The sequence below is a fragment of the Myiozetetes cayanensis genome, unplaced genomic scaffold (assembly GCF_022539395.1).
Source record: "Myiozetetes cayanensis isolate MyiCay16 unplaced genomic scaffold, myiCay2020 scf20-37, whole genome shotgun sequence".
Taxonomy (NCBI): Eukaryota; Metazoa; Chordata; class Aves; order Passeriformes; family Tyrannidae; genus Myiozetetes; species Myiozetetes cayanensis.
Window position 1 is genome coordinate 1519076 of NW_026087412.1, and position 17565 is coordinate 1536640.

At 51.1% G+C, this 17565-nt stretch overlaps 1 protein-coding gene across 1 annotated transcript in view; it reads left to right on the forward strand.

The window, feature by feature from the left end:
• MSLN (mesothelin) overlaps positions 1-17175 on the forward strand; it is a 23719-nt gene extending 6544 nt beyond the window's left edge. Inside the window, 29 exon segments of the mRNA XM_050317069.1 lie at positions 1862-1947; positions 2495-2541; positions 2920-2941; positions 3054-3081; positions 3858-3942; positions 4684-4845; positions 5053-5255; positions 5455-5546; positions 6000-6130; positions 6403-6524; positions 6882-7053; positions 7233-7448; positions 7748-7918; positions 8682-8828; positions 8956-9005; positions 9470-9590; positions 9819-9904; positions 10720-10849; positions 10952-11142; positions 11854-11944; positions 12424-12535; positions 12946-13142; positions 13486-13542; positions 13544-13633; positions 13897-14030; positions 14702-14829; positions 15366-15460; positions 16056-16245; positions 16682-17175. Coding sequence (XP_050173026.1) covers positions 1878-1947; positions 2495-2541; positions 2920-2941; positions 3054-3081; positions 3858-3942; positions 4684-4845; positions 5053-5255; positions 5455-5546; positions 6000-6130; positions 6403-6524; positions 6882-7053; positions 7233-7448; positions 7748-7918; positions 8682-8828; positions 8956-9005; positions 9470-9590; positions 9819-9904; positions 10720-10849; positions 10952-11142; positions 11854-11944; positions 12424-12535; positions 12946-13142; positions 13486-13542; positions 13544-13633; positions 13897-14030; positions 14702-14829; positions 15366-15460; positions 16056-16245; positions 16682-16776 — 3435 coding nt within the window. The 5' untranslated portion in view covers positions 1862-1877 and the 3' untranslated portion in view covers positions 16777-17175.
• The last annotated feature ends 390 nt before the right edge of the window (positions 17176-17565 follow it).

Here is a 17565-nt window from a genome sequence, read left to right on the forward strand (position 1 = left end):
CGGGTTTGGGTGGGTGGGGATGGTGAGTCAACACTGGCACAAACAGGAGCTGTAGGTGGGCGTGATGGGGCAAGTCTGAGCCTGGCACAGGACTGGTCTTGCAAAGCATCAGTAAAGTGACCAAACAGAGATTTTTTTTTTTCAAATCTGAGGTGTAAAATTACCCCTCTGTGTCCAGAGAAATTCAGAGTTACTTGGGGTTTCTTAGTGACTTGGGGGATCAGATCCAAAGGTCGGCAAAAAGAAGCCTGAAATGGGGGGAATGTAATTTAATATCCATCCCTTGTTGGACTCTGCAGCAGCTCTCATTTTATTCATGCAGGCTGTGCTTGCCAAGTCTGCTTTGCTGAAGTGTTGGTGGGCTGAGAGCTCTTTAATAATAACAACAATATTTAGTTTTTAAGACAGAGCAGCCTGCAGGAATTGGAAGGGCCCTGAAGTTCTGTCCTGGGATTTGCAGTGAGGAAGCAAAGGTTTGAGGAGGGAAAGGTGGATTGTGGTGATAGGGAGGCAGGGATCTCTGGATTATGAGTCTGGAGCCATTGGGTGATGACATTCCTGCTCAGGGGGCTCCTGGGTGTGGCTTCCTGAGCTGCTGCAGTGGGTGCTGCAGCCCACGGGCCACTTGGGTGCAGTTCTGGGCACCTTGGCATGAGCCCAGCGTGCCATGGGCACCCCTGGGCAAGGACAGGTTCCTCAAGGAATGGAGGCAGCTGGTTGTGCCCTGGCTTTGCCTGTGCCAGTCCCAGCCTTGTCCTGTTGGATTTTGGTTCCAGTTGCTCTCCCTGAGTGGGGAGCTCTGTCTGAGCCTGAGGCAGAGCTCCCGGTCCAACAGCCCTAGGACCTGGAATCTCAGGATCATGGAATATCCTGGGCTGGAAGGGACCCACAAGGACCATCCAGTCCAACTCCTGGCCCTCCTGGGACACCCCAACAATCCCACCCTGTCCCTGAGAGGATCATCCAAACCCTCCTGGAGCTCTGGCAGCCTTGGGGCTGTGCCCACTGCCCCGGGGAGCCTGGGCAGTGCCAACCACCCTCTGGGGGAAGAACCTTTCCCTGAGATCCAACCTGAGCCTGCCCTGGCACAGCTTCATCCCAATCCCTGTCCTGGCTGGCCAGCAGAGCAACTTCCAAGTGTTTCTCCTCGGGAAAACTGGAGGAAGTAGAAATTTTCGAGAAGTTTCAACCGTTTCAAGCTCCACCAAAGCAAAATGTCCCGATGCCAAACATTTCCTCGGTGGCTGGAGGTCCTGGAGGTCCTGGAGCAGCTCTGTCCCAGCAGCACAGGCTCAGTTTTGTTCACATCCCACACAGGGCAGGGGGGGAATTCACCTCTTCAGGGCTCTGATCCTGCCCCGTTTCCCAGGAATGACAGGCATTCACAAACAGCACACAGGGACTTGTTCTACCAAACATTTGTGTTCTCAAGGGCTCAGAGGTGTGTCCAGGGCTCCAAATCCATCCTGCAGCGGGAGATGCAGGGCTGAGGACATGGGACACACCCCAGTTTGCACAGTGAAAAGGAGCCCTCTGTGCCCATGCCCTGCACTCTGGGGACAGCAGAGCCCAGGTGAGTGTCCAGGAACAGGGCTGGGCCACCTCTCCCCTGTGCCAGGGGGAACCCTGCTCAGGACTCGGATAACAATGGCCTGGCTTACCTAACTCCACCTTCTCCACGGGCTCTCCCAGGCAGAGCAGACCCCCAGTAGTTTTTTGTGTGCTTTGGGTCTGATTTCAGGGTTTGTGGAGGGTGTTGGAGTGTCTAAATCTGCAGGTGAGACATCACCTTTTAACTTCCCTCCTCTGAGCTTGCTTTTGCAATTAATTTGATTTTTTTTTTTTTTTTACCTGAAATAAGGTGATTCCTCACACTTATGGGTGTTCTGAAGACCTTTCCAGAAATGCCTCCTTTACTCCCAGGGCTGGGATTTCTCCTTCTGCTTGGTGAGTAGGACCATGGAGTGGTGGGTGTTCCAAGAGGATTTTCCAGTCCAGAGATAATCCTCAAGAGGGAGAATTGTGCTGAAAGACCGTTGAATGTTGCTTTGGTGGCTGCTCTAAACCCTCAGCTTTTGCTTATTCTTGTTTGTTATTGGATCTGGGAAGTGAAATATTTCAGGCTTGGTAATAAATAGCATGGAAAGACACAACTGGAATTGATTCTCCTCCTGTGATTTCAGAGCTGTCTGCTCCCTGCTCCTGTTGTTGGAGCATCCAGGTGTCTCTGGGAATGCTCTTAAGGAATAATCAGAGCTGAATCTGATTAAATCTGTTAATAGAACCAGAGAATCCTGGAATGCTTTGGGTGGGAAGGGACTTTAAAAATCATCCAGTTCTACCCCCTGCTATGGGCAGGGACACCTTCCACTGGACCAGGTGCTCCAACCTGGCCTTGGACACTTCCAGGGATGGGGCAGCCACAGCTTCCATTGTGTGTTAAAAGTTCCATGGAACTGGCACAGCTCTAAAATCACTGCATGTTGTCTTCCAGGGTGGCAAGGAAGTGCTGGAGCTGCTGCTGCTGCTGGGACATACCTGGTAAGGCAGATTTGGGTGTTTAAAACATCATGGAATCCCAGAATGGTTTGGGTCGGAGGGACCTTAAAGCTCATCCAGTCCCAGACAAATCCCACTAGACCCACCCTGCTGAAATCATCAGGACAGTCCCTCCACTGGGCCTCACACCTGAGGGGTGGGAGCTCTCCCAAACCTGGGGCTTTCCAGCTGTTTGAGGTCCAGAGCCAGTCAAACACGGGAATTTTGCAGATGGCAAGATGGGAACTCTCTGGATGTGGGCATTTGAGGGGTTTCAGGGCACACCCCAGCCCAAATGGTTGCAGCTCACACACGTTTGTCTGTGCAATGATCCCAACTCCACGATAACAGCATCTCTTCTCTCCCTTTCTCCTGCTGCAGTGCTCCAGCTCCACTGTCAATGGTGAGTTTCCTCCCAGGTGACCTCCATAAGGAAGATTCACACACGGCTCTGTGTTTGTACTCCTCTCACAATTCCTTTGTCTTTGTTTTTCTCTCTTTTTTGGGGGGATCAGAATCTGCCCTGTGTGCCTCAGTGGACAGGTATGTGACCCACCAGCAAATTGGCTTGGCAGCATTTCCCTTGGGAGTGATCCTGGTTTTTGGGGAACAGGATCCCCCCGAAAGCAGGGGCAGGACCTCTCTCCCCCCAGAGTCCCGGAGTCACCTGTGGGCAGGGAGGGAGGGCTGGTGCTGGAATTGTTTGAACAGTGAAGGGAAAATACCTTGCTGGGTTTCTGTGTCTGTTCAGGACAAAGAAAGGCAGGGCAGTTCCCTGGTGTGTGAGCCAAGAGCCTTGGCACTGGTGCTGAGCTTATCTTGGCTCCTGCTGGGGCTTGAGGCTCAAACAGCTCTGCTTAAATTGAACTTGGCTTATACCTGAGCGTCAGCAATTCATCTGCACGCTGTCCCTGCTCCCAGGTGGGGGCAGCAGCTCATCCTCATCCCCTGTCGGTTCGTTCTGCTGTGTTTGCTGTGGGTGTGACTGGGGTGGCTGCCTGGCACTGCTCCTGCCCTGGGGTGGGAACTGGGAATGGCTGTCCCTGCTCAGGGGGGACAGGCAGGCAGCAAACCCAGGTGCTCAGGGGGGTTCAGGTGCCTTTCACTGACTCTCTGGGCTTGGCAGGTGTGCCCCGTGCTGTGTCTGCAGCTCTAGGGCTGATGGGGTGCCAGTGCCCTGCTGGTTCTGCTCCCAGTTCCCCACCAGTCCTGCCCCCTTCCAGTCCTTCCCCGTCTCCCCATCCAGTCCTTCCCCAGCTCCCCCTGATCCTGGGATCCTTCTGGCCCAGCTGGCACGGTGATGTCTCTGTTTCCCCCAGTGCCAGCCAGGAGAAGTTTCTGGAAGCCGCCCGTGGCCAAAGCTCCCCATGCAGCCTCTCGTTTGGTCAATATGCCTGTGTCCAGGTAATGGCAGTGGCTCTGTCACCTCCCACATGGGGCTAAACCCCCCTGGAGCCCTCTGTGGGCCGGCTGTGGGAGTGGGGATTCTCTTTTCCAAACCTCTCAAATGAGAAAGTGGGACAAAGAAGTTTTCCAAAAGAAACTGGCTCTTAAAAACTGGCATCACAGCCCTGAGACAGATCTCTGCATGACAGCCCCCCTGGTCCACTGGGGTGGTAAACCCCAACAAAGGGTGGGAAAAGCACAATTAAAAGTGTGGAAAATATCATCTGGAACATTCCAGGTTTTTGCTTTCTTCCCTGCTTTTGTCATTCTCTCTCAGTTGCTGTGCTGCCAGGAACTGCAATTCAATTGACAATGGTTTGTATTTTCCCCTAAATATTTCGAACAAAGAGATGACATTTCTCCCAAGGTTTTGGTGGGGGGTTTGATTGGTTCTTTTCCCACTGTTTGTTTGGCTTTTTTTGAATGTTTGGGAAGGAGGAAGTTCCCAATGGAAGTTCACCCTTCGATCAAAGGGCAATATTTGGGCTTTTGGGGTTTTTTTTGGTGGGAAACCATTGAAATAAAGCTTTTAAGGCCACACCTTCTCTGGGCAACCTGTGCCAGGGCCTCCCCACCCTCCCAGGGAAGGATTCCTTCCCCAGTGCACAAATGGCACCTGAAGGCCACTCCACACTGCAGCACCTCTGAACAGGACCCACCATTTACCACCTCTATTTGCATTTCCCTTTTGTCTTTCAGAGAACTTGGCTCCAGGACCTCCAGGATGATTTCCTCATATCCTTATATTCTTGCCTCGCCTCCAAACCTGCCACTGCTCTGGATCCAGACTACTCTGTTCTGTTCTTTTCCAAATATGATGCTGAGAAGCTTTTGGCCTCCCTGACCACGTTCAGCCAGCGGGTGGGTTCCACAGAGCCAACTCTTTGTTCACCCCTGAAAGGCTTTGGTTAAAATTACCTTAGTTTTTACCCTACCATTACCTTCTCTTAAAAGGAGCATCATTTCAACCAGCAGATTTTGTTCATAACGTTCAGATTCACGTGGATTTATGTTGATGTTTGATTATTCACTGGAATTCTTGTGTTTCTTCTCACCCCTTGCTCTCAGTTTTCCCACGTGCCTCTGTCTCTGGAGTGGAACCTGATCTTCATCAACGGCCTGTGGGAGAAGATGCTGCAAGTGCCAGACACTGAGAGCCCTCCTGTTCTGTCCCAGTGGGTCCATGGGGGACTTCAGCCCTTCCTGGTGGATCCCAAGGTCTTTGGTTGCCTCCATGGCAAGAATGTGTCCTGTGAGAGCTTTCAGCAGCTGTAAGTGCTCCTGTCCCTGATGGCCCCGTGTGAGCAGAGCAGGGTCACAGCACTGGGGCTGCTGGGAGGGGAAACCACACTGGGAGCTTTGAGAAAGGATGTGATTGATACAATCAGTCCTCAATAACAGCCCTTCTGTGAGAAGCCAACCCTGACTTCATCAGTGTCTGAGATGTCTGCCTTCCTTATTCATCTGTAGAGTGGCTGCCCTGGATGGACTGTACCCTGAGCTTCCAGAAGAAGAGCAGAGGAATCTCTACAGTGGGATCAAATATTATCTCACCCAGAATGGTAAATGGCTTGATTTTCTCTAGGAAATCACGGATGCTTTAAGCCCCCAGTGTCAGCTCTGTCACAGGGCTGAGGCTTCCCAGGGCTTTTTGTGAACTTCCAATAGAAACAGGCTGGGAATGTGACAGTGACAAGTGCTTTCAGGAATCATTTCCCTGCCTAAAGGCTTTATTAGTCCAGGACTTTTATAAACCAGCACAGTCTGACTTGAGTCCCTTGTGAATGGCATTTCCTGCTTTTGCTGGGAAAGAACAGGGCAGGGTTTGGTTCTGAGAGCTGAAGAATTGGGCATTTGGATTCTGAACACTGGGATTTGAGTGGAATGTGTGACCAGAGGCACTAAGGGAGCTCTGCTGAGTCCTCTGATGGCCTGAAGCCTGTTCCACGCTCAGGATCTCCAAAATCCACCCATTTCCTGATTTGGTGTCTGTTTTTCTACCTGTCTGACCGCAGAATCCAACCAGAAATGCTACAGTGAAGCCATTCCGGGGCTGAATTCCACTGCTTGGTTTAAAAATTACCTTGGATCCTTCATGGAGGGTGCCACTGTTGAGGACCTGCAGCTTTTTGGTGATGAACCAACAGTAAGTGCAGCCTCCTGGTGATGAGGAACCTCCAGTGGGCAAAGTATGCCTGGGATGTGGGTAATTCTGCACAGAGCAAACTGGAGTCAGGAAGAGGAACAACCCCAAGCTTGACCCAGGTCCCAGTGTATTACTGGAAAACACAAATTAAACTTCCTCACAACACTAAAATCAGGTGAAAAAAACCACATATTGTTCAAAGTGAGCTTGGTTCAAACTGTCAGGATTAAAGTATCCATCTAAATTAATTTTTTTTTCTTTTTCACCCTCAGCTTCAAAAATTTGCCAGGGATCCAGTGAATATGGAGATGATCAGCAACCTCACCTTGCTCAGGGAGACAGCTCTGTACTACACCTTCCTGCTGACCTCTGCTCCTGGTTTTCCACTCTCAAGGTACAGGATCTGGCGGGATCTGATCTCCTACATCGTGGGAATCAGACCCAGTAGCACCCAACTGTTGTATTTTGATTTAGCAAGATTTTGGGTGGTGGTTCTGGTGGCTGCTTTCATTAAACCTTTAAAACATTTTTTCTGTTCCTCCAATAATTCCATTGCCCTTGGGGAGGGCCAGATCCTGAGTTCTAAACCCTGGGAAATAATCTCCATGCAGTGTCCTTGCACGGTTTGCCAGGACTCAGCAGTGCTTTCAGGGAAAACACGCCCTGGGAAGGAGCATCCTGTGGGAAAAGGGGGAGAAGGAGTCCCTGTCTGTCGGAATTGCAGCCTGTCCCCCTTGTGTTCCACCTGCAGCCTCCCAGCTGGGTTTGTTTGCTCCCTGAGCCCCTCGGCAGTGACCAACCTGAGCAGGGACGACGCGCTGAGCTTGGCCCGCAGGATCGGGGAGAGCTGCCCGTGGATCCCGGAGCGCAGAGGAATTCCTGGAGGGAGAGCTCCCTCCTCCCTGCCGGCACGGGAGCTGCAGGTAAGCCATCACCCACCCCTGGCTGGGGTTTCATCACCTGACAATTTCTGTGGGTGGTGATGGTCCACCAGCAGCCTTCAGCATGAAAATCCGAGGCAGAAATGCAGGGATTCAAGGCATCCAAAGGCTGGAGGTTCCCCTCACTGCTCCTCCTTTCTGTCCCTGTGGGACCTTTGCAGGTCACGTCCTCCCTGCTGAGGAAGTTGGAGGATTTCTCTCCTGAAACCCTGCGTGCCCTGGGCCAGGCTGCAGTTGGACTGTCTGTGTCCAGCATCCAGAACAGCATCAGAGAGGAGGACCTCGAAGCAGCTCTTCCTGCCCTGGGGGCAGTTCGTGGCTGGAGTGCTGAGCAGTCCAGTGCCATTGTGGACAAACTGCTCCGCTCTGGCTATCAGGTACCAGGATCAGGGCCACAAATTCAGGAGGAATTTCTCCATGGAAAGAGTGGCCAGGCATTGGAAGGGGCTGCCCAGGGAGGTGGTGGAGTCCCCACCCCTGGAGGTGTCCAAGGCATGACTGGACTGGAGGTGGCACTCAGTGCTCTGGGCTGGGGGACAAGGTGGGGATGAGGCACAGGGTGGACTCTGATCCTGGAGCTCTTTTCCAGCCTCAGGGATTCTGGCAGGTGCAGCTCACACCTGGTGCTGCCAGCAGGTGCTGTCTGGCCCTCATGTCCTCGTGCATTCCCTTCCAGCTCCGGGATGGGCAGAGCCTGGCGAGGCTGGGCAGTTTGGTGGGAGGCCTCAACAGCAGCACGGTCTGGAGTCTGTCCCCAGAGGTGCTCCTGGAGGCCATCGAGGTGCCTGAGTTTGCCCAGCAGATGGAGACCCTGCCCCCTGCTCTGAAAAGGACCTTTGTGGAAAAGGTGACTGTTGTTTTTCCCTCTTCAGGTGTCACAAATGAGCAAAGCTCCAGGGGCCAGGTGGGACACACCTCTGCACCCCCAGGTAGCATTCCCTGGGGCTGTCACTGCCAAACAGGATCAAATCCCTGTCACTCTGCCTGTGGAGATGTCCTGGGCCACCAGCCAGGGTGTCCTGCTGAGCCCCCTGGGGACAAGGGCACAAGAGACCTTTTTTATGGGGTGGTCCCAGCAACTCCTCCCCAGTGACTTGAAAAGATGCTCTCAGGGAAGAATGTCCAGGAAGCAGAATTCATTGAAGATTGTACTTGATCTTGGAGGTCTTTTCCACTCTAAGTGATTCTATGATTCTAATATTGACATTTGAAGTAAGACCGTGTGAGAAGTGAAGGTGACTTCAGAAGTCCCTTTTTAGGGTTGACTGATTCCTCAGCAATTCACTATTTCATTCCTTCACGTGATTGTGTAGGATTTGGACACCTTTTTGCCTTTTTTTCTTGCTGTATTTTGAGCCTTCCAGTTGTATGTGTAGCTTTTAAGTTTGTTTTCCTGGTAGGAAAGACTCTGATTTGTGTTTGAGACCAGAGGAATTACCTCCAAGCAGCATCTCCAATGTGATAGAATGTGTCAAACAGAGAATATTTCCGTGTTAGGCCTCTGTGAAGTGCCCAGATGATCAGCAGGGTATTTGCTCTGGCTTTCCCAGTTCTCTGTCAGCCACAGTGTTTGATTGATATGTTTTGTTGCTTGTTTTTTATTTTTAAAGCTTTCCTCCAGCATTGCCCACCCTGCTGACCTGGTGAAACTCATCCCTGATTCTCTGGCCAGTTCCATCCCCAAATCATTGCTTGTTTTTGGGGAGGAGAAGCCCAGTGTTCAGGACCTCAACAGCAAGACGTGGACCCCAGAGCAGGTACTGGGGGGCTGTGTCCCCTCACCCCTCCCTGGCTGTGCAGGGCCACGAATCTGCTCTGCAGATCTGCCCCAAAACAGAGGTGTTTCTGCTGGAAAACCTCTGACCCTCTGCCTTTGCTCCCCAGGCTGCCATGTTTTTCAGTGATGTGGTAAAGGCAGAGCCTGACTTCAGCAGGTACCAAATTCCTTCTCTCCTTCCCTTTCCTGTGTTTGTTTCGATGGCAATTTCCATATTTCCACTGGTGCTTGTGGCACATCCACCATACTGAATCCCCAGGAACAGATGGGAATATAAAGCAAACACAGACATGGAGCACTGGGATTTCCCAGGGTCTCAGCTGCAAAAAAAAAAAAATCATAAGCCACCATTTCTTTCTAAAATTATGCCTCTGGCTCAGGCTGCACCTGGAATCTTGCTCCAGATGGTGGTCCCTGTGGAAGGCATTTCCAGCCAGGGAATGTGCCAGCCTTCCCAGTGCAATCCCAGGGATTCAGTGTGTCTTTTGTCACATCTGAGAAGAAAAATTATGAAAAGTTATTTACAGCTGGAAAAACAGTGGAGTCAACATGAGTGTCCTGCTCTGAACTCGCCTCTCCTGAAGTCCTTGCCCTTCTGATTTCCCTCCTGTCCATGTCCAGGCTTTCCCAGTCTGTCCTCCAAGGTTTCACCTGTGCAGCTGCCAAAGATGTGGAAGCAGGAAGATTTCAGGAGCTGGCCAAAGTCATGAGGAGCAAGAATGTCAAGCTGGGAGAAGACCAGGTAGTTCCCATATTTCCAAGTGCCGTGTCTGATGCTGTCCTGAAGGTGCAATGAGGATTGTTCAACACTCTGAGCTTAAACCAGAACAGGGAGGTTTAGGTTGGATATCAGGAAAAGAATCATCCCTGTTTTCTTTCTTTGGGGCAGGATAAAATCTTCCTTTTGTTTTATTTGTTCTTATGTTCCATGCTGGTTCTGTCTCTGGTGCCACCTCTGGTGTCCTTCCAGCTGAGCTGCTTACTGAGGATGGTGACACTGCACGGGATTCCCGAGGATTTGGACAGTTATCCCAAAGACCTGTTGCTGTTTTTAAGGTAACTGTGATTAGGGTTTTCGTGTGGTTGCCTCAGTGGGAAATAGAGAGATTAGTTCATATCCAGGATGGTCTGATTGGTTTGATTTATATTTTAGACTTTTCAGGCCTCCTCGTGGGGAATCAAAAATCAGATTACAGAAAGCTGAAGGGAGGGCAGGGCTAGGTGGGATAGTGGGAAGAAATTCCCAACTGTGAGGGAGGGGAGGCCCTGGCACAGGTTGCCCAGAGAAGCTGTGGCTGCCCCTGGATCCCTGGAAGTATTCAAAGCCAGGTTGGACGGGGCTTGGAGCAACCTGGGAATAGTGGAAGGTGTCCCTGCCCATGGCAGGGGGTGGAACTGGATGAGTTTTAAAGTCCCTTCCAACCCAAACCATTCTGGGATTCTATGAAAGCTTCCACAAGTGTTTTAAGATCTTTCAGATTCAACCACCCAGCACATTAATATAAACACCTTGAAGCAATTTCATGTATATCTGGATATGAAACCAGTATCGAATCTTGGCACTTTCAGGCCTCCCTGAATGCGCTTCTCCCTTCCAACAGCAAAGAAAACAGGCACTGGAGTGGATTTCCTTGTCCCAGTATCTTGCCACTGTGCCTCTGTATCCAGACCTGGAACAATTTTAGGCTGTGCCCCACAGTAGATTCCTTAAGGTGAAAATTAAATTGGAAAGAACATGGACTAGGATCTTTCGAAGAGCAGCTGCAGGGAGTTTAGTCTGCAGATGTGAAAGATGTTTTATTGAGCACCCTCAAACCTGACCAACTGCTCCATATCATTCCCTGGAATCCATGGAGTGTTTGTCTTTCCAGTCCTTCAGACTATGCAGCCACTGGAAGCTGCAGCCAATACTTCAGCAACATCGGGGAGGCAAATCTTGCTGTTCTGCCAAGAGATTCCCCCCTGAGGAAACAGCTTCTCCTGGAGGCTCTGGCATGTCTGGTACGTGGGGAGGGGACAGATCTGCAGGAGGGTTGGGGTCCAGGGGTGCCCCTCCCCTGTGGCAGCCAGTCCTGGACGTGCCTCTGTCTTGTTTTATTTCAGAAAATCCCCGGCACGCAAATAACCGAGGGGAATGCTGAGATCCTGGGCCACCTGCTCTGTGACCTGGGGGGGGAATACATCAGGAGCTCGGGGGGGATCCTGCTGAAGGATCTGAGCCAGTGTGAATCTTTCCTGCCTGACCAAGAAGAGGCCATTAGGGATGTCATCAGCAGTGGGAACACCACGTTTGGGTACGAAATGTTCTCCTGGACATCAACAGAACGGTTCCCTTCATCAAACCCATTGTTCTGGCAAGACCTGAGTGAGCTCCAGCCAACCAGCCTGAGCCAAAACCTGAATAACTGATTGCTTTTGAGCCTTTTACTTTAATTCATTTGAACTTCTTTCAGCTGAAAGGCTTGGGTGAAATTCTGCTGGAAAATAAGTTGTCACTTCTGCATCTCCCTTGCTCTGGTTGTAAAAGCTTTTCCTCCAGTTTATTTCTTATTAACCAAACTTCTCTGACTCTTTTGGTGACCACAGGTGAGTTCAAGCTGTTTGTCAGCCCCAGACTTTCAGGAAACATTCTGCTTCTACCTGCTTGATAAATCCCTGGCTGATTCCAAGAGAAGGAGTCAAACATTTCCCTCTCTCTTACCAGGTGCCCTGAGATGTTGGCACTGAGCTGGGTGATATGAGCAATAGAAATTCTTTGGGCTTCATGCCTGTGAAAAGAAGGCATCAGTTAAATGCCATCTGCCCTGATTCATGTCACTGCCACCTGTCCTGCTCTGCTGGGAGGAAGTTTGGTGTAACAGGAAGGGATCAAGGTGTTTCAGGATTTAAAATCTTGTGCTTCCTTGACGTCAGGTGTTACAGGGACATAATCCTGGCAGCTTTTAAGGTGTTTTGTTTGTTCTGCTCTTCCTTGAAAGCTGATCCCAGCTGGTTTTTGTCTGCAGGCCCCCTGCAGCCTGGTCAGCCTTCACCCTGAGGGAGCTCTCAGGGCTGATCCCTGTTTTTGACCACAACATCTTGCAGGAGATCCCCAAGGTGGGTTTTCATACAGGGGTGGGGAGTTTGGGAAGCACTCCTGGCTCTTGGAGTGTGGGGGAAATATGCTGGGGGTTGTTCAGCCCTGTGTTTTCCAGTGGTTTCCTCTTTGAAAAGAGGTCTGGTGTCAAAGGGGATGATGGTCTGGGAGAAGTGAGGGCTGATGGAGTTGACAGCCTGGAACTGCAGATCCAGATCTCTGTCAGCCCCTTCCTGTCACTGCTGGGAGAGCACCAGGGAGGGAAAAGAGCAGTAAAATACACACAGTGCCTCGTGAGGAGGTAAAATCATTTATTGGGGGGGTGGGATATGTGGAGTTCAAGCTTTAAAAATGTGCTTTTTGCTCGCCAAGGAGGGATCTGCAGCTGTGCTGCCCAGAGCACCTCACCAGGGACCTGTCAGTGTGTGAGGGGCAGGGTGTTGTGCTGGAGGTGCCCCCAGGGCTGCACTGCCCCCCTGATGGAACATTTGCCTTGCAGAATTCCCTGAGCCTTTGGCTGAAGGAGTTTGCCCAGGATTCCCCCCTGTCCAGGGAAGAGTTGGCCACCGTGGTGGGAGAGCTGCTGCCCACCAGGCACAGGCGTGCTGATGGTACGGGAGCTTCCTGGATTGGAGCATTCCCACCGGGGTCAGGGTTGTCCCAGTGCTTGTAGGTGTCCCTAAATGTGTCCGAGTTCAGCCGTGGAGCACGTGGGGAAAGGTCACCCCTTTGGGACCCTGGTGGCACACCCATCCATCTCCAGCAAGGGGGCATCTCCATGAAGAATTTCCCCATGGAAAGGGTGGTCAGGGGTTTGCAGGGGCTGCCCAGGGAGGTTTGGAGTCCTCAGCCCTGGAGGTGTCCAAGGCAGGCCTGGCTGTGGCACTCTGGGCTGGGGGACAAGGTGGGGATGGGGCACTTGGGAAACTCCATGGGCTGGGAGGGCTTTTCCAACCTCAGTGATTCTGGGATTCAAAGCTTGAAGCAAAAGGCTTTAACCCAGAGCTGATTGCTCCAGCAGGTTGTAAGAAGGAGATAACAGAGGAGGTCCTGAGCACTGCCCTGATGCCCACCTACTACAGCCCCCAGCAGTTACGGGCCTGCCTCGGGAACATCTCCCTGGAGAGCAACCTCTACCTGGAGAGCCACCTCTCCCAGGTCCTCAACTACCCCTTCAGTGTGGAGCAGCTGCAGGTGTTCAAGAACTACCTGGATGAGGTAATACCAGCCCAAAGGATGTTAAATTATTTACAGATGAGATCGCTCAGGGACTTCTCCGGTTAAACTTAGTATTTCCAAGGAGTGGGGCTCCTCTCCCAGTGTTTGACCACTTCATTGTGAAAAATATCTACTTCTTAATACCTAACCAGAATTTTCTTTGCCTGTTGGGCCTTGGCCTTCACTGTGCACCTCTGAGAGGAACGTGGCTCCACCCTCCCTCCCATCTCCTATTAAGCAGTTGAAGACAGCAATAAAATCCTCACCTAATCCTCTCTTCTCCAGACTGAAAACCCAGCTCCCTCAGCCCCACTTTGTAGCAACAGCAGTGGTGTTTCCACAGAGGTATCCTGATGGTTATCCTGAGAGCCTCCTCTCCCAGCTGGGCCCCCTCATCCCTCTCATCAGCCCCTGAGGAGATTTCCAGGTGGAAGATGAACTCAGCTGATGTCCTGGCTGCCTTCCTGAAGAATGAGCTCCCAGACCCCCTGGTAGGGCCTCGGCTTTGCTTTCCTGCTCGCGTTCCCTTCCTGCTTTGAGAGCTGCTGGTCTGGGACTAACCCAGTGGGCTCCGAGATGGTTGAGCCACCCTTGGCCCCACAGGGTTGGGGGTGGCCCATCCATCCCTGAGCTCCAGGCGAGCAGATTTGAAACGATCCTGGGTTATTTTCGTAATTATCGCACGTTCTTCTTTGGGGGGGTGAAAACACAACTCCAGATTCCATCACAGTAACCAAATTAAACGTGTCTGCAGGCCTCAGCAGCGATTAAACGCTACGTAAAGCTGGCCAATGCCTTGAACGCCACGGCCCTGGATGCCATCGGGACGACGTACGTGTGCCTGCTGAACGCCACGGAGCTGAAGGCCATAGAGCCCAGCAGCCTCAGGTGAGCCACAAACTGGGATTTCTTGGTTTCTTGGGAAAGCACTTTCCCATCAGCAAGTGCAAATTCTTTTTTTTTTTTTTTTTTTCTCAGTAAAAAGAAATTTAGGAAGGAAATTTAGACCTCCCAGTCTCCATCCTGCTGGTCCCTGTCCCGCCAGAAAAGGCTCAGATTTTCAGTCAAGCTCTATTTATGGCAGCTCAGCTGGCTGCAGATTGCTCTGCTTTTATCTGGGGAGGCAAAAGATAAATTAATTAAGTTTTATTTCATAGAATCACTGAATCATTATTAGGTTTGGAAAAGACCTTTAAGATCATCAAGTCCAACCATCAGCCAGCACCACTAAACCATGTCCTCAAGTGCCACTCCTTGGACTTCTCCAGTTTAAATTCCTTTGAAAGACTGGTAAATGAAATTAACTAGTTAATTGCAGCTTTGTAGACACATAAACTTGTTGTTCACCATCAGAACCTTCACAACTTTGAGGACCAATCCTTCTGAGCAGGAAATTGAGCCATTATTTCCCCTCTCAGCTTCTCCCCACACATCATCTGCCTGCTGGGAAGAGGGGGGTCACCTGTGCTATGTAGAGAGATACTCAGAACAGGGGAAAATTTGTACAGGTTGAGGGTAACAAAGAGCTTTTCTCACCCTAAATCTTTGTTTTTCTGCAGACTGGTGTCTCTGAATCCTTCAGCCTGTTCACAGCAGACCAAAGACCTCCTGTATGAGAAAGCCAAGCAAGCTTTCTCTGCCCAGCACGTCTTTCCTGCTTACTATGAGCTGATTTTACCTTACCTGGGTATGTAAAATCCAGTGCTTTATGAGGGGAGGAGGGCTCTCAGCCACGAGCTGAATGGCTATCAAAATCCACCGGAGATTTGGGAAGTTTCAAAGCCAAGTTGTTCAAAGTTTGTCTTTCCAACTTGCAGATGGCATAAAATAGTGTCGAGACATTCTGTGCCTGCCCAAATCAATTGTCAGGCTGTCAGAGGGAAAATCAAACTCTTGATTTCTCTCCCAGCCCTTCTCCATGGCACAAACCAGATTGTTTTTTTTCTCCCTGTTAAGCCAAGAATTTATTCCCAACCTGAGCAAACTCTTCCCACCCCTCTGTCTGTTGTCTGGCATTGCCACAGCTTGGTTTAATTCCCAACACATCAATAAGTCCCAACAAAAAAAGGAGTAGCATCCATACATTTTGCAGCTGGGACTCTGGTAGGAGCCCCGTTCCTAATAAATTTTGGAGCCACCATTGTGGCTCCAGCTTGTGCAGGTACAAGCACAGCTCATTTGGGGGCTTCCATGCTCTGATGTTCTTCTTCTTTTTGGTCCCAGAGGGGGCTCCTGGTAAAGATCTCAAGGCTCTAAGCCATGAAAACGTGAACATGAACATAAGCACTTTTGTGAGTTTGAGAAGAGATGCTTTGATGGTGAGTTGGATCGTGGAATTGTTGGATTCCTGGTGTTATGCTCAGTAGTTGGATGGCTGTCCATTGATGGAAATCAGGAGTCATGCCATCAAATTCAGAATGATGCTGGACTGGTAGAAAGTGGAGAACTGGTCTGAAACTTTCTCATTTGGAGTCCTAGATGGAAGCTGAGCCAGTGGAGTTTCTCCAGAGTGGGCTCATAGCACTGGTGGCAGGAGCAGGGGACAGGTGTCCACTGGACTGTGGTCACAACTGTGTGACAGATCTTCTAACAAGACTCTTGGCAGTGATGCCATCAATCCTGGAAGAAATCCCAGTGATTTGGGCAGGGACTGGGGCCCCCAGTTGAGTTTAGGAGACTTGTCATCAGGGGGCAACAGAAACAGTCTTGGAGGAGCCATCGTGCTCATTCCCTGACCCTGAGAGAAGACTGTCCCGGGGGGAACCATGGCAGGGATTTGTCTTCCTTGCTCTTCCCACTCCTGCCAACAGGAACCTCACCATTTCCTTGGCCAGAGGGGTCATTTCTTGACCAGGTCTGTAATTTCCATTCCTACATTTCCACCCCTAACTCCTGCTCTGTGATCCCTCCCAGAGCCTGACACCCTCTGAGGTTCAGGGCCTGCTGGGGATGAACCTGCAGGACCTGGCCAAGTGGCAGTACAGGTCTCCTGTCCGGGAGTGGATCCAGGTCCAGAAGCAATCCCAGCTGGATCAGCTGCACATCGGGCTCACAGGGGGAACACAGGAAGGCTACATCAACCTCGTCACTCCCAAATTCCCAGGTGGGTGTTTTTAGGACCTCTGAAGGCTGGCTTGGGTTTGAAATACTTGTTTGGGGTTACAACGAGGAGAAAAACTGGGGCAGCAAGTTCAGCTCTGCTGAGGAGCCTGAAACCCTGTGGGACAAATCCTGGGGCCAATGTGAGGAGCAGTCCTGTAATCTCACAGGAACATCCTCACTGGCTGAACATCCCAGCTGAGCCAACACCTCCAGGGCTTCCTCCTCTGTGGTGTGTTGGATTTGGGCTCAAAATCACAGAGTCCCAGAATGGTTTGGGTAGGAAGAGACCTTCTAGTTCCAAACCCCAAACTCTGGCTTGGTGGGGCCATGAGAAAGGCCAGGGAAATCCCTGGATGGGGCATGAGGAGATGTTTTCCCCGTGGAGGAGCAGTTCAGTCTCTGATTCCTTTGCACTAATGCCCCTCTTTGTCCTCCAGCATCGTCCTCAGCCCCTCTGGGTGCCATGGCCACGGCCCTGCACCTCCTGCCTGCCCTGCTCCTCACTTTCCTCATGGTGTCCATCTTGTCCTGACCATCTTCTCTCCAGAGGGAACAAGACCAGGGGCTCCATCCTGTGACCTGCTCTGAGGCCTGTGGGCACAGCCAGCCTGGGGCTGAGGGGTGTCCAGAGCACCAGGCAACTGGGATCAGCCCAGGAGTCACTTTTAGGTACTTTTGTCTTTCAAATCACTCGAGAAAAACCCAGTTCTGTCTGAAGGGAAGATTCCAGACTCTTCAGAGCAGCATCTTTGCCTTTGGTAGAGCCCAAGTCCAGGTCAGCCCCAACCACATCACTGCAACCCAAACCACGTGCTTGCTTTGCTGGGGGGTTTGTGGTGTTCTGCAGGTTAAAAATGACATTTCCCAGAGCCTGATCCTGTGACACTGCCAAGACCTCAGAGTGGAAGGGAAATTTTCTGGCTAATTGTAAATAAATCATGGAATTAAGTAAAAAATGCTAAAGCAAAGTTGTTGTCTGCTCTTCCTTCAGGCTGCCCAAATTGAGTGGGCAGAGCCCCCAGACCTGCTTGTTACTTTTCCTTGGTGTTGATTATTCAGCTTTTAAGAGCTGAGGGTGTTCTCATCTTCCTCAAGGGGAGGGGAAAGGACTTTAGAGAAGGTTTTAAACAATTTTTTTCCCCACACTCATTGGGAATTTCTGTCCAAAAAATGCCTCAGTTTAACCTGTATCCAGCCCCTGACATCCCCCTTTCCCCGAGGGAGGAGAGCCTGGAGGAGAAAGAGGGATATATATTTATAATGTTATAAATATTTACTGTCATTGCTTTACAGAATGAGAGCAGGGGAGCCTGGTCAGTGC